Here is a 16106-nt window from a genome sequence, read left to right on the forward strand (position 1 = left end):
TTTTTTACCGTGTTTAAAAAAAAAGTGCTTTTAGCTGCGTCTGGGATAAAAACACAATATAGTATATTCCTGTAATAAATTATAGACGAATACGACACAGGTTTTACAGCACAGCTTTGTGAAAGTTCACATATGAATATTAGAACAGCTTTACAGAGGTAACATGGGACACAAAACACTATAATGCAGCGTAAGGTCACTGAAAATCCTCATAGCAATATTATAGGAATATTATAGGATTTGTTTGTGTGCAAACTCTGTCACACCAGCAGGGGCCGCAACAAGACAAGAATTTTTTTTTTTTTAAATCCTCTGCAGAGCTGTGGCCTCTGCTGTTCTGGGAAAACAATCTTAATAAAAGAATAATTCAGAACAGAACAAAATTATCTAATCATATTTCAGTTTGTGTTACGGGATGATTTTTTTTAATCGTGCTATTTTATTTATTTTAAAGTTATTCCGAGCTTACATCAGTGTTTTTTATTCTGAGACTAAGTCAGTGTTCCGTGATTAACGCTTCTTTATTTCAGTTTTCACAGAAGTTTCGCCCGGCAGATCAGGTTGTTGGCTGATTCTGATCTGCAGAGAATCAGTGAGGTTTCACCTGATCTCATCACATTACCTTCACAATGAGGATACCAGCGGGTGGTGTGTGTGTGTGTGTGTGTGTGTGTGTGTGTGTGTGTGTATCATGGGTGTTAACTCAGGTGTTCCCAGCCTTTTCACACCAGTGACTATCAAGTTTTACCTGCACGTGATCAGATTTTACACCTGTGACTGACTGATGTCTCTGTCGTCTCATCATGGATCCATAACAACAGAAACATGATTATTATTGTTGTAATAATCATAGATCATGATCGGCTCCCATCACGAAGCCCGCGGCCCCGGGGCTGCAGGTTCCCGGGGTCCGGGCTGCAAGTCCCGACGTGCCCGAACATGCCCTGCAGTTTCGGTGCGGCAGTGCGGCACCGCGGCCGCTGGGGGGCGCAGGAGCCCGGGCTTCACATGCGGCACACAGCCCAGCTGGAAGATACTGGAAGTTTCTGCATTAGAGTCAGAATCAGAATCAAAAATACTTGAATGAACCCTGAGGGTGAATCTGGGTCAGCTGCAGCTCAGAATCTCCAGAAAAGAATAGAAACAGAAAAATAAATGAGAAATAGAACAACATGTGTCTTAGAAATTTATGGTTTATGTGCATTGTGTATGAATATGCGCATTACCATTACTGATGCATTTATTGTAGCTGCAAAAATGTGCATTGTGTCTGGTTAGGGGGGCGGGCTGAGCGCAATGTCTGCTTCAAATAACACGCATGAAAGTTTTATTGACAACACAAACACGGAGTTATCTTCATTCATATTCAATTATTAGACTGTAACGTGTTGATGCACGGCTGCGCGGGGTTTCGTAAGACGGACAGCGGCCCGTAAACAGCCCTGATCCCGTGACCCGGGTTATTTCTGGCCCGGATGCGTCCAGAGGCACGGAGGGGCTGCAGGGCACGACCCTGACAGGACAGACCCGAACTGAGGCAATTTCTCTTTATTGTCTGTTTTTTTATCCTCTTGCACGATGCAGACGCTGCCTCGCGTTTCTCTAACACGGACTGGTCACCTGCCTCTCATTTTACCCCCCCGGTCTACAGCCAGGGTCCGTTAAAAAAAGCTGATCAGAGCTCCGGGCCTGTGTGCAGAGGCGCTCTCGGTATGACTTGCAGGCTCAGACTCAGTCAGACTGCAGGGGAAAAAGAAAAGGCTCTGGAAGGTGGTGGAAATTCCTCAGCGCAGAGACGCAGTAAACAAACCGGGACTGTGAGAACAGAGAAGGTGGTGGGGGGGAGCGGGGGATTCTCCGAAACTACCCACGTGGGGCCACCGGCGTCTCCGGCGCGCGTAGCCAATGAACGAGCGAAACGCCGACTCTTTTGACGCCGACCGTCCAATCAGAGCGCGAGCGTCGGGGCGCGGCCACGCCCACCGCCGAGAGAGAATAAAAGGCCGGAGTTTCAGGCTGGAGACGCACAACTCTCTCTCTCTGCACGGCGGACTGCGAACACACGGAACTTACAGCTCAATCTATTTGTTCCTCTTTTCTGAACGGACCCTGGCTGGGAGCGTCTCCGTCTCTTTTGTACCGATCTGGATTACCGGTTGGGACCTTGTGCACGAGCCTTTTACCTCGGAATATAGCAGCTCACCGCTTGGATATTATCCTGGACCTTGTGGATTATATTACCGACTTCAACATGACTCTGGAGGAAGTCGTTGGATGCAATATTACAGAGAAAAAGTAAGTTTTTTGACACGTTGTGCACTGGCTCCGGGCTGCACCGGCTACAGCCGCTGGTCTGCGCCCCGGGTCATTTATCACAGTTTTCTTAGGTTTTTGTCATTTTTTGACTTTTTTTTCTTGGGACTTTCCCAGGTTTCCATGTAGCTCTTGGTATCTGGTCACAGCTCTGACAGCCTCTCTCTCTCTTCTCTCTCAGGATGGACTCAGTGACTCAGGCTCTGGAGGAGTTGCTGGTTGCAGCTCAGCGGCAGGACTGCCTGACCGTGGGAGTCTACGAGTCGGCGAAACTCATGAATGTGTAAGTAGAAATTCACCACTTTTACGCAATAATTTACCCTCAAATGCACGAGTGAATAATAACTGTAATATGATAACGTAACAGTGATCACGGTAATAACGGTGCGTGTTCGCCCTGCAGGGACCCGGACAGCGTGGTGCTGTGCGTCCTGGCCACCGATGAGGAGGATGAAGATGACATCGCGCTGCAGATCCACTTCACGCTGCTGCAGGCTTTCTGCTGCGACAACGACATCAACATCCTGCGCGTGTCCGGCATGCGGCGGCTCGCGCAGCTGCTGGACGAACCCGGTACCGAGGACAGCAACGGGAACGAGCCCCGGGACCTGCACTGCATCCTGGTCACGGTGAGTCACCCACATCCAGCTGTCAGCTGACTGCCCGGCTGACACGTGACAGTGTTAGAGTAGCGCTGCCACAGTCCATTGATTTCCACGCTGAACAGTAACAGTGAGAGAAATGCTGCAGCTGATGGGTTTTCTCTATATGTCTGTGCATGGAGCTGCATGTCTGACCCCGGGTGTGTTTGTTTTGCAGAACCCTCCGTGCCAGGCGCTGCAGTGCCAGGCGCTGCAGGACGTCAGCAGCTACTGCGAGGAGAGCCGCTGCAGGAACCAGTGGGTCCCCTGCCTGGAGCTGCAGGACCGCTGAGCTGCTCCCAAACAAACCGACCGACCGACCAACTGCTTCGCACCGGTGAGAGCATGGGAAGAGCCAAGAAGCTGTCCTTCTTCAGAAAGGAGGGACCACGGCGTTAAGACGGGGGGACCGGACAGCCTGTCTGTCTGTCTGTGTGTCTGTCTGTAGGCCGGGCTGCTGATGCTGGAGGACCAGCCTCCTCTGCAGCCACGAGGAGGAGGAGGAGGAGGAGGGGGAGGGACTGTGCAGGAGGCTTACTGAGCAGGAGCTGCAGGGCGGTGACAGAGCTGAACCCCCATGCAGCCTGTTGATGAGTCACAATGTGAATGAGTGGACTGCACGACAGCTGGCGGCGTGCCAGCGGGGCTCCCAGGGGCCGGAGCCGCTCGGTGCAGCAGCACTGACGGACTGAAGCTGCACTGAGGAGGCGGGAGCGCGGCCCTCAGGGGACGGGCCCGACTGTGGAGATGTTCCTGAACATGTACTGATGTGTTGTTTGAATCCTCTGATGCAGAGGAATGTGATGTGATGTTATTTAACTTGAGCAGAGAAATTAATATATGACAAAAGAGTGCAATGCTGAAACCATGTCGACTTACTTGCTTATCTGAATAAATTATTGAACGAAATGTTTGACATCTCTGAGTGGTTCATCCAGAGCCGTGGTGCTGCACCTCACACGCTCTCCATGTTGCCTCTTGCAGTGTGTGTGTGTGTGTGTGTGTGTGTGTGTGTTGGGTTTCTGGCTGAGCTCACGTTTCCAGGCGTCAACAAGGCTGCTCTGTTCACGTCAGCCCTGCTTTACATTCCAGTGCACGCCTTCATCCCAAACGCCTCGGCAGGGCGTTCACTCCCTCAGAGCTCCAGCTCCCGGCGCCGTTAGAGCCTCGCCGTCATGGCTTTCTGTGTCCCATATGTTCAGGGGAGATCAAACACACACTCTGGTTTGTGTCAGCTGTTTGTGAAAGTGAAACCAGTCCAGTTGGCTGCAGGAGAAATGCTGCAACTCGACACCAACATGCAGCTCTGCAGGGAAACTGTGGCGGTGAGGATGAACCGGCTCCTGAGGTTTTTCAGTTTCACGCACGAGGCTCGCCGTGTTCTGCTCCGCATTGTGTCTGGCTCACAGCTTTCCAGTCTGCAGCCGCTGTCCTCCTCCTCTGTGCCACTGTCACCACAGCATGTCAATTATGCAAAATGCCTCAGTTATGCACAAAAGCCTCGGCTGCACTTTGGGTCTAAAAAAAAAAAACCCTTCAAAGCTCCTGGTCAGCGTTCTTCATGGAAATCTCAGCAGCGTGTTTTGCAAGTGGAAGAGAACAAAAGCAGGGAGTCTCTGTTGTGCAACTGCTCTGAAAAGACAGTGAAACTAGCTTGCAGGGTGTGTGTGTGTGTGTGTGTGTGTGTGTGTGTGTGCAGGGTGGGGTTGCTTTAGCTGAAGGGGTGAGGAGCAGAGAGAAAGACAATAGGAAGGTTTCTGTGAGCAGGTCAGAGCTTATTTAAACATGAACAGAGGAAAAGGAATATGGAATATGAAAATATGGAATAATATTTATAGATCATCCAAACTGTAATTAAGCTCGTCTTGACGGACTGATCGGGTCATCAGCTGGATTTCATGCTGACCTGCGAGGAGGCGGAGCCAAGCTGCACGAGAGACGATCGCAGGTTCATGAAGAGAAAATCCCTAAAATCCCTTTTAGTTTGAGCTCATCTGGATCCTTGCTGACACACCATCAAGATGATCAATACGTTGCACTGAATGGTGATTACAGGTGGTTGTTATTAATCATATTTATTCAGTTTATCAGGATGAACCTCCAGAAGGCCGTGGCCGCCTGTCGTAGTCCTCTGCAGCAAAGCATTAGCGTTTAGCGAACAATATGAAGTTAATATGAAAGAAAAGGACGTTCATGGATTTTGCTTCATGGAACCAAACGTAAACGTATCACAGCGAGCAAGCCTGTGTGGAACGCATTCATATTTCCCATTCATACCTGGGACGGTTCACAGCCCGAGCAGCTGCCAGCCCCGCCTCAGCCGGGGTCCCGGCCCGGCCCGGTCAGCGTGCCGGTGTGGGACGGTCCTGCTGTCACCAGGCGTCCAGGCTCCGCCCAGCGTCAAACAAAACCCTCACCCTGCTCTCGTCCCGCAGGATTTTTACACAAGACGCCTGAAACTGTCAGCAGCCTCCACACACACACACACACACACACACACACACACACACAGGCAGACAGACAGACACGCCTTTACTGCAGTGATGCATCATTGCTGCTGTTCACACACACACACTCACACACACACTCACACACATACACACTCACACACACACACACACACACTCACACACACACTCACATTTTCCCACAGGCTGTTAGTGGACACTCATGTTGTATATTTAGCTCCGAGGGCTCGGCCTGTCCCGCCGGCTCTGCAGCGTCCGGCCGCTCCCCTGCAGCCTCCACACCGGCCCCTCACCTGGCTCCACACCGGCCCCTCACCTGGCTCCACACCGGCCCCTCACCTGGCTCCACACGGGGCCCCTCACCTGGCTCCACACGGGGCCCCTCACCTGGCTCCACACCGGCCCCTCACCTGGCTCCACACGGGGCCCCTCACCTGGCTCCACCTGAGAGACCCCGGCAGGTGACCTGCTGTACACACACCTGCTTTTACCTCATTGAATGAATGAATGAATGAAAAAATAAGAGAATTGGCAAATTGGCGAATTTACAAGAAATATCTTTTTTTTTTTTTTTTAAATCACAGGACAGCGACATTAAAATGACACATCTCAGACTCTTTCAGGAGCGTTATAAACTTAAAGGAAACCAAACTGTCTCCTGATGTCGGGGCCCCTGCAGGGCCCAGGGAGGACTGTTGCTACGACGACGCGGTGAACAGGAAGTCGGCGTGACGTCGGCTCTCACACACGACACGGAGCAACCCGACGCACCTGCACTAATGACCTCACACACACCCATCCTGCCTGCTGTGACGTGTGTGTGTGTGTGTGTGTGTGTGTGTGTGTGTGTCTGACATTAAGGAAATATTCAAACATTTTGGACATAACCCCCTTTCCCCTCGTCCCCAGACTGAGTCCAGATGTTGGACTCCATCTTCTCCTCTGGACGTCCAGGGGTTCAGTTCCTGTGGGTAGCATTTCCTGTTAGCTTAGCATAAAGACTTGAAGTCTATGGGAGTCGTTAGCCTGGCTCTGTCAAAGTGAAAAACAAACCCTCCAGCAGCTCTGAAGCTCGCCTGCACGCCGTCCTGTGTGTTCCTGTGTGTTCCTGTGTGTTCCTGTGTGTTTCTGTGTGTTCCTGTGTGTTCCTGTGTGTGTTTCTGTGTGTGTTCCTGTGTGTTCCTGTGTGTGTTCCTGTGTGTTCCTGTGTGTTCCTGTGTGTGTTCCTGTGTGTTCCTGTGTGTGTTTCTGTGTGTTCCTGTGTGTTCCTGTGTGTTCCTGTGTGTTCCTGTGTGTTCCTGTGTGTGTTCCTGTGTGTTCCTGTGTGTGTTCCTGTGTGTTCCTGTGTGTTCCTGTGTGTGTTCCTGTGTGTTCCTGTGTGTGTTTCTGTGTGTTCCTGTGTGTTCCTGTGTGTTCCTGTGTGTTGCTGTGTGTTTCTGTGTGTTGCTGTGTGTGTGTCGGCTGGTTAACGAGGACGGGCCTGCAGCGCGGCGTGTCTCAGCTGACACAGATTACAGCGAGGAGGCCTGGAATAGCAGCAGCCCTGAAGCTTGGCAGGAATATTTTTAGCTGAAAGACACAGGAGAGCATTTTTAGAAAGCTCCACGCTCGGTGTGTCACAGCTATTCCTGCTCCCCGTCCACCTACGGCCAGGATCCGCTCGCTCGCCCTGCCTGCGTCACGTCGCCACGGAAACTGCCGCGGAGCCCCCTCATTGGCCGTCTTGCGGGGGGAGCCTCCGGCCGGCGTCTCCGCTTCACCACGACGAGCGGCGGCCGGGCCAATCGCGGGGCTCCGAGCGCCATCGCCGTGGTTACGTACGGATATCCTGCAGGCGCGTCATTGACCATGTAAGGCGGCGGCAGAGCGGAGTGAGTCACAAACACCAAAATACACAAAATACACTGTGAGAGAGAGAGAGAGAGAGAGAGAGAGAGAGAGAGAGAGAGAGAGGAGGAAACACAGGGATCACAGCTCTGGGTCAGGAGCAGAAAGCCAGGCTCTGAGGACAGAACAGGACACACAACACACTCCCCTTCACATATCCATGTTTTCTTTTCTTTTTCTTTTTCTTTATTTTATTCAATTTATAAAGGACTGTGTGCACTTTCATTAGCTATTCAAAAGAATAAAGAGATGAGTGCACCAGATTTAGCAAGAAAGCTAATTTCCATCTGTAGTCCTTACAAATATCATTAAAACAATTAACACAGTAAAACAAACATTAAAATAAACAGACCTACGCCTATCACATACCAATACACACAATATAAGCACTACAAGCAGGCACGTGTGTGTTCTGCATGCTATATGGCCGATGTCACAGACCACACCATGCCATACATACATAAATAAACAAGCTAAACATTCCTAATGGAAAGTGCAGTGTAAAAATGCCAGTTAGGTAGTAGAAATTATGATTGCATACTTAAAGTGCCAATGTAGAATGCTTGTAAACCTATTAGCATTATAATGCAAAGTGCCATGGCAGAATATTAAAGTCATGAGGTTATTGATATCATCAGATGTTATTGCAGATATTTTAAATACCAACCATGGTAGTTCAGAACTACAGAGTTACAATGAGGAAATACCAACAATGGTAATAGACAAATACAAGATGGTTCTTGTAAGGCAACACATATAACAGTTAGAAAAACAAAAAAACAAAAAACAAACAAAAATGTTTTCTTGTCTCATCTTTACATTTTTACCATTCATTATTTTAGCCTACATGTTGTTTTACACTGTTTGTATAATGTGTAATATGAACATGAAATATCTTGTCTTTGTGTTTTGTTCTTCCTCTTTGCTGCAGCCTCAGGCTTCACTCAGTCCCTGAAAGCTAAATCAGACTCTGTGTTCTGTGGACGTGACAAGACATTAAAGGTTCACTACGTAAATTTGCATTGAAGAGAGGAAAACCTACAAACCTGCATTTTGCGTAATATACCTTTAATAGGCTAGAAATCACTGACCCATTTATAAAAAACAACATAAAAATATATATTTTTACAGAAAACATTGTAATTTAATTGTATGGAATCTAACTGAACTCTTCTTCTTATTGGTAGTATCAGTATCTGTCTCTCTCTCTCTCTGTCTCTCTGTCTCTCTCTCTCTCTCTCTCTCTCTCTGGAATCTCAGGAATGCAGACTGACAGCCGCTCTCTCTCTCTCTCTCTCTCTCTCTCTCTCTCTCTCTCTCTCTCTCTCTCTCTCTCTCTCTCTCTCTCTCAGCTTCGCGCTCGGCTCTGTTTCTCTGTTCCAAAAGGTTCATTTGCATTTCTGGCGCTACTTGGCAGCGCCAACTCTCTCTCTCTCTCTCTCTCTCTCACTCTCTCTCTCTCTCTCTCTCTCTCTCTCACACACACACACACAGCATCATGCATGCTCATTAGTATCCATACTGTGTGTGGGTGGAAGTGACAAATGACTTTTTTGTGTTCCTGCACTTTTGTTAGTAATTTCTGTTGCTCTGTTTTCTTGTAACTCAGCCTCACTGCCCGTCTGTGTGTGTGTGTGTGTGTGTGTGTGTGTGTGTGTGTGTGTGTGTGTGTGTGTGTTTAGTCCATGAAAACACTACAGACACTTCCAGCTGGGTAAAATAGAGCATGAGAGGAAATCAGATGCAAAGCAGAGAGAAATGCATTGAGGAACATAAAGGCCTTTGGGCTGGTACCTGCCTCAGGTGCCTTGTCTCTATTGGCTGTCAGCCTGTGATGTCATCAGAAGCAGACATTATTTCCAGCCTGGTTTGACTGAGTTTTAATGTTTTAAGATTCGCCTCATCGGGCCTCGTCACAGCCACAACACCGAGCCGCACGTCGCCCAGAGTCTGCACACACACCGCTTCCTGTCCATGTGAACACGAGAGTGCATGTGTGTGTGTGTGTGTGTGTGTGTGTGTGTGCGTGGGTGGGGGGATTGGTGGGCGCTGTTACTGGCAAAAGAAACCAGCAGTTTACTTTCACTGTCACTTCAAAGTCATACAGCTTCACCTCCTGCTCTCTGTATGTGTGTGCATGTGTGTGTGTGTGTGTGTGTGTGTGCATGTGTGTGTGTGTGTGTGTGTTCACCATGTTGCACCTGAATGAGCCAATGCCATTTTTTTCAGCTGAGCCTGCACACTGAGGTGAGTAATGTGCTAGTTACCAGCTAGTTAGCTGCACTGAAGTGAAGGATTAATTAACCTGATCTGATTAAATTAATTAATTAGATTTTTTAAAAATCACGGGGGAAAAAAAGCAATTGGCAAATTAAAGAATAATTTGTAAAAAAAAAAAAAAAAAAAAAAAAATCCAAAAAACAGCAGAAAGCAAATTCTGTTGATTTCTTTCAAAAACATGGGGGAAATTGCAATGAAAAAATCAGCAAGAAAATGAGCCTAAAATAAAATTTCTAAAATATTTATACAAAATTATAATGAAATAAAAATAAGAAAATTAACATAACCACAAAAAAGGAACAAAAAAAAAAAAAAAAAATCAAGTGATTTTTGGAGCGCCAGGTGTCACCGGGTGTCGGCGCCGGGCGTCACCAGCAGCACCGGGCGACACAGAGCCGAGCACAGCCTCCACCGCCGGCCTCCTGCCACCTGAACCCCCCCCCCCCCCTCCTGCTTTCATCACTCGGCTAAAAGAGATTTAAGTAGGCCGCGACTAATGCTGCATCTCAATGCCGAGAGAGAGAGAGAGAGAGAGGGAGAGAGTGAGAGAGAGAGAGAGGGAGAGAGAGAGCGAGCGAGCAGAGGATTACTGGTGTCCTGATGTTCCCTCTGGCTGCTGCAGCCTCAGGTTGGCAGGACAGGCTGATGTGGCTGCAGACCTGAGCTGCACCTCGAGTCCGAGTCCCCGGCTTTGAGTCCGAGTCCCCGGCTTTGAGTCCGAGTCGAGTTTCCCTCACCGGTGCCGGAGCCCGGGCTCGGCTCTGCTGCGGGGGAACAGCTGACTTCCATTTAAAAACATAGAAATGAAAGAAATGGCAGCCGTGTGGCTTCAGACAGAGAGCCTGAAGCCGGCAGCGAGCTCTCTGACTCGAGCTGCTCTCTGACTCGAGCTGCTCTCTGACTCGAGCTCTCTGACTCGAGCTCTTTGACTTGAGCTGCTCTCTGACTCGAGCTGCTCTCTGACTCGAGCTGCTCTCTGACTCGAGCTCTCTGACTCGAGCTCTTTGACTCGAGCTGCTCTCTGACTCGAGCTGCTCTCTGACTCGAGCTGCTCTCTGACTCGAGCTCTCTGACTCGAGCTCTTTGACTCGAGCTGCTCTCTGACTCGAGCTGCTCTCTGACTCGAGCTGCTCTCTGACTCGAGCTCTCTGACTCGAGCTCTCTGACTCGAGCTGCTCTCTGACTCGAGCTCTCTGACTCGAGCTCTCTGACTCGAGCTGCTCTCTGACTCGAGCTCTTTGACTCGAGCTGCTCTCTGACTCGAGCTGCTCTCTGACTCGAGCTGCTCTCTGACTCGAGCTCTCTGACTCGAGCTCTTTGACTCGAGCTGCTCTCTGACTCGAGCTGCTCTCTGACTCGAGCTGCTCTCTGACTCGAGCTGCTCTCTGACTCGAGCTCACAAAAACCACTCAGACGACAGCAGCAGGGAGCAGGCGGGACAAAACGCCGGCGGCACCGGTGCTAAACCACACGGTGCGTTTCAAAAACATCCGATTTGACAGCGTGGAGCTCCTCGGTGCTGCACAGCGAGGCCCCATACCAAAGGCCTGTGACTGTGGTGCAATCTGCAGGCAAAGCACTCTGGGAGTTTGTCTGCACGCGGCGAGCAGACGGCAGGAAGCTGAACGCGCTCACGCTCGGCACAAAGCAGACAGAAGAAAACCACAAGAGGCGTGAATGTCATTTCCGCTTTTTCATTTAGGAAGTGAAGTAAGCCTCCGTGCCCCTGCAAGACAAGAGAGGAGAAAAGGCCAACTTATGGTTTTGCATTAAAGGAAAACTTCACCCAAAAACTATATCCTGTGTTATTTGCTCAACCCCAGTTATCAGACGAGCAGCGACACAGGATCCCAGGCGTGAGGCCCTTTAGCTCTTCACTGGTTTGAGATTCGAGCAGCAGAAGAACCCGAGTTCCACTGGAACTTCCAGCGAGATGCAAATCACAAAAGGCTTCAACAGGTTTCCACCGCAGGAACTTCGGGGTCATTTTACGGGGCCGGGGCCGTTGTTGCGTGTCTCCACCGCCGGAACCACCCTGAAGGAGAGAGTTCAGGAACCTTTACAGGGGCTAAGCAAGGCCCCGAAAAACTCCAGGGTGGGGCTTGGGGTTTACTTGGTGCTGATTGGTTTACTCACGGCGCGATGTGGCGCCAACAGAAAGCGCCAAAAATAGCCGGCATTTTTAGGGACGCTAGCGTTAGCTTTGGCGTCCCTAGCAACACGACCAACACTACCAAGCTAACGCTAACGGTCAAAATGGTCACACAACGATTACGTCACATCCAGAGCCCGGGAACTTTACAGGAACCTCCCTCCTCCTCAGCCTCTCAGTGGAGACACGGCAGGTGAGAGGGCCGAGCGAGACGACGCTCCTGTAGCAGCTCCTGCCCCCCAAACACTAACCAGGAACGTGTTCGGGGGAAACGGGCCTCATGAAAATGTCGTCAGAGACAGAAAGAAGCAACGAAGAGGAGACCTGAACACCTGAACACCTGAACACCAGAACACCAGAACACCTGAACATCAGAACACCAGAACACCTGAACATCAGAACACCAGAACACCAGAACACCTGAACACACCTGAATACCTGAACACCTGAACACCTGAACACAGCTGAACTTGTGGCGAACAAAGTCCTCAAACATTCAGAAACCACACAGCTGATGATTGGCTGTGGAAAGCAAAACGTTTCCCCGCTTAGGGACTATTTTCCCTGGCGGAGGAGGAGGAGGGAGCGTTTCGGGTTGAAAAAGTCCTGAAAAGCCAACAGTGCTGCTGCTTTTAGGAAAACTCATGTGGAGGACTTTATTGGGCTGATGGAAAACTGGAGTGAAGAAAGTGTGAAGGCTCTGAAAGTTCATGTTCATATCGTAGTGGAATGAATGGAGGAAAGGGAGGAGTGATGTGGCAGCTCTGAAAGCCCACTGCTCGCTCTGGGAGGAGAGCAGAGGAACGTGAAGGAGATTTAAAGTCGCCTCCCAGGTGTGTGTGTGTGTGTGTGTGTGTGTGTGTAAAACCCAATTATCCTGCCGTGACCCGTCGGCACACATTCACTAAACACGGCGACGAGCCGCCTGCTGCATCAGTGATGAATGACTTTCCTCTGCTGCAGGAAAACCAGCACAGTGACACACACACACACACACACACACACACACACACACGTGATGTCAATGGACTACATGTGAGATGAAAGTGTGTGTTAGCGGGGCTGAGCTGAACATGAGACTCACAGCAGGAGACATGAGGACTTAGAGCGACGTAAACCACAAACACACACACACACACACACACACACACACACACACACACACACACACACACACACACACACAGCAGCAGCTTTGTTCCTGAACACCAAGGCTGAGACACACTGTCTCTGTGGTGAGAGAGAGAGAGAGGGAGGGAGGGAGGGAGAGAGAGAGAGGGAGAGAGAGATGCCCTGGCTGTGGATGCTCCAGTTTTTCAGCAATAAAGCAGCAGCTGAGTTGAGTTGAGTTCAGGGAAAGAAAGGCAGGGAGAGAGAGACAGAGAGAGAGAGAGAGAGAAAGAGAGAGAGAAGGGGCGAACGAGGTAAACGGTGAACAGGGAGGTTTTTCTTTCTGCTGACAGAGCCAAAGTGTCTGACTCGGCTATAAATATCTCTGGCCGCCTCACGGTTATTTTTATCCCAGCCGGGGCTAAATTTACCAGCCAGGCGGGGCTCCGTCTGTCCTGCTGGCCCTCCACAACACAGGCCTGCCAGGGAACTGCGGTGTGTGTGTGTGTGTGTGTGTGTGTGTGTGAGAGTCCTAATACTGCCAAATAGCTGGAGCGCTGAGGCGGTGCACACTCTAAACTAAATTGGTTCGACACTGGAGCAGAAAATGCGTCTTTAGGCCTGCAGCACAGCCGTTACGGTGCTTTGAGGAACTTTTCAGAACGCAGGAAATGCCCCAATCCAGTTGCATCGACACTGAATGAAACACTGCTGATGCCTGTCGAGTGAAGTGGGTCAGAACAGCAGCACAATGGATCCAGCAGGGAAAAGCTGCAGAACACAAGCGCGCCAACAGAATATGAAATTAGCAATGAAAACAAAAGGAGAAGTAGAAGCAGTGAAGTGGTCATGGAAACACGGGCTGCTGACAGTTTTCGGCACAAAGGGGCTTCGGCGGCCACACTGCCTTCTTTATTCTCCGCTCCGTTTGTCCCACTTTTCTTTCTTCCAGCCGGCCGCAGACTTCACTGACTCACTGCAGTTTCTGTGCTGAAGGGCGCTGCTTTCTCTGGCTGCACAAACCCACAATTACAGACTGCAGGTCGACCCCCCAACCGCCAGCCTAACCCCACCCACCCAAACCACGCTTTCATGTGAGAGCCGGCGTCCCCTCCCTCCCGCCGCTGACCGACCAGCCTGGAAAAGCCTGGAGAGGACGGCAGGCCCTCGGCTCGCCTGCAGGGCTGCAGCACAACACGAGAGTTCAGAAAGGCTCAAGAAAACTCTGCAACAAGGTTATTATCATTCATGAAAACTTACAAAATAACAAAAAGTCTCAGTTTAACGTCCCGATTAATTAGTTTAGTGAACTGAAATAAAAACAAAGATGGGGCTTTACAAAAAAAAACAAGAACCAACTGAAACTAATTAAAATAAACTAAAATTAAAGAGAAAATGTCTTTACTTTTCGTCGGTGTTGTTTTATTTCATACATAAGCCCGGTATTTTGGGTGGATATGAAATTTATCTTCCAGTTTTTTAGCAGTGACAGTTTCACGCACATATCCCTCTGTCAGCCTTTCTGAATGTCACCCTTGAAATGAATCAAAACTGAACAAAAACTAAGGATTTTCAAAAGCTAAACTAACAAACCTGATTTTAAAAAGCTTCCTGTGAAGGTTTGAAATCACCCTGACAGTCATTTTCATCAGTCGTTGGTCTACTGATGAGATGGCAGAAGCACGTGGAGGCCCTAAAGCCAGGTCTGCACCGTGTGACCCCGTCCCAGACAAAACACGACCAGCGTGGAAGGGACATGGCGACATATATTTGGTTGTGGCTCCAAGATGGCGGTCTTATGTGTGAGAGAGGCTCAAAGATGGCCGTCATCACGGTCTTGCGGCCAAAGAGCCAGAGAAAAAATTCTGACTGTGACAGAAAATAACAATCTCACAATGTGACCGCTGCTACGACCTTCGCCTGCTGACCAGCCAATAGGAACGCAGCATAAAATGATGACACTGAGCAGCACGACAGCTGAGCTAGAGCCAGTGATGGAGGTGAAACCAGCAAAATGAAATGCATTAATATCACGATTGCAAGGCTTCATTCATGCTGAGCCTCAGTTTACCCAGCGGTGCAGAGTGATCACGTACGCTGACGATGTTGTCTTGTCCACTGACCTGCGACTGGAACTGTGCAGGCGACAGACATCAGACTGGATGTTGTACCCAAACTAAAGAGACTCTCACAGTCTGCAGGCGTCAGAACAGGCTGACCTTTGCCCTGCGTGAGAGGGTCACCTCACTAAACTAAAATATATATACATTTACATGCATCACTGCAGAATCTGATCAGAGAGCAGGGCTTAGAAACAAGCGGTGATTAACCGTCTGAAACCTGGAGCGACGGCAGGTTTCAGGTGTTTAAAATCTTGTGAAAAGCTTTGAAACCTGAGCAAATCTGGCTTGAGAAAAGAAAAACTGAAGAAGAAAAAAGAAAGGAAATTATTTCAAATTTGGAAAAGAAGAGATGGAGAGAAAATTATTAGAAAATTATGAAATGGGAAAAATGTTCAGAAAACTATGTTTATAATTATTATAATTATATATTTAAAATTATGCAACTGGAAAACATATTTTCTTTTGGGAGGAATTTTTCAGGTCATTTTCTTCCTTTCGTCAGGACTGGTTTTGTGTTGCTTAATGTCAGGTCATTTCTTTCTTTTTCTTTTTCTTTTTTTTTTTGTTTGGCTCATTTCTTGTTAAGTTTCTCATTAAGTCATCGCCTTTCCCATGAATTTGAAAGAAATCAAATGAATGTGATCAGGTTTCAGAGGCTTAAAAAGTGAAAGTGACTGTGTTTACAGTCCCTTTAGTCATCGGTTTGCTCTCAGTCACCAACACCAGTTAGCAGGTTGTTTTGGTTTTTTCAGATAATCCTGCCTGGGCTGACCTGAACGACAGGAATAATCCCGACACGCCGAGTTTACAGCAGAGCTGAAACTAGAACTTTCAGTTCCTCGCTGGACGGGGCTCCGCTGCATTTGCATCTCGTCTACTCGACACAAATAGCCGTGAGGATTAGCGAGCGCGGGGGTGGGGGGGTCGAGGCCCGAGGCGACCTGCAGACATGAGTCAGGAGGATTTTCCCGCCGGCCCGGGAAACACCCTGCAGCTCGCGTTTGCATACGGAAAGAAAAAGTGCAGCCACGCTCGGCTGCTGAGGCCTGAAACACTGCAGCACACAGCACAAGAGGCACAAAGCTTCAGCCTCCAAACTGATCACAAACTCAACTGGACTCTGTTTCACTGC

General features: G+C 49.3%; 1 protein-coding gene across 1 annotated transcript; it reads left to right on the top strand.

Moving 5' to 3' along the window:
• The first annotated feature begins 2036 nt into the window (after positions 1 to 2036).
• On the top strand, positions 2037 to 3863 carry LOC115358366 (growth arrest and DNA damage-inducible protein GADD45 beta). Its single transcript, XM_030050317.1, has 4 exons — positions 2037 to 2295; positions 2495 to 2596; positions 2717 to 2942; positions 3133 to 3863. The coding sequence occupies exons 1-4, from the start codon at positions 2252 to 2254 to the stop codon at positions 3244 to 3246; spliced, it is 486 nt and encodes a 161-aa protein (XP_029906177.1). The 5' UTR covers positions 2037 to 2251; the 3' UTR covers positions 3247 to 3863.
• The last annotated feature ends 12243 nt before the right edge of the window (positions 3864 to 16106 follow it).

Source organism: Myripristis murdjan, chromosome 4 (assembly GCF_902150065.1).
Source record: "Myripristis murdjan chromosome 4, fMyrMur1.1, whole genome shotgun sequence".
Taxonomy (NCBI): domain Eukaryota; kingdom Metazoa; phylum Chordata; class Actinopteri; order Holocentriformes; family Holocentridae; genus Myripristis; species Myripristis murdjan.

Bases quoted from the DNA above. Each gene is read 5' to 3' on its own strand.
- LOC115358366 (XM_030050317.1), top strand. From the start codon at position 2,252: ATGACTCTGGAGGAAGTCGTTGGATGCAATATTACAGAGAAAAA. The intron at 2,597-2,716 runs GTAAGTAGAAAT...TTCGCCCTGCAG, and splicing joins TCGGCGAAACTCATGAATGT to GGACCCGGACAGCGTGGTGC. The intron at 2,943-3,132 runs GTGAGTCACCCA...TTTGTTTTGCAG, and splicing joins TGCACTGCATCCTGGTCACG to AACCCTCCGTGCCAGGCGCT.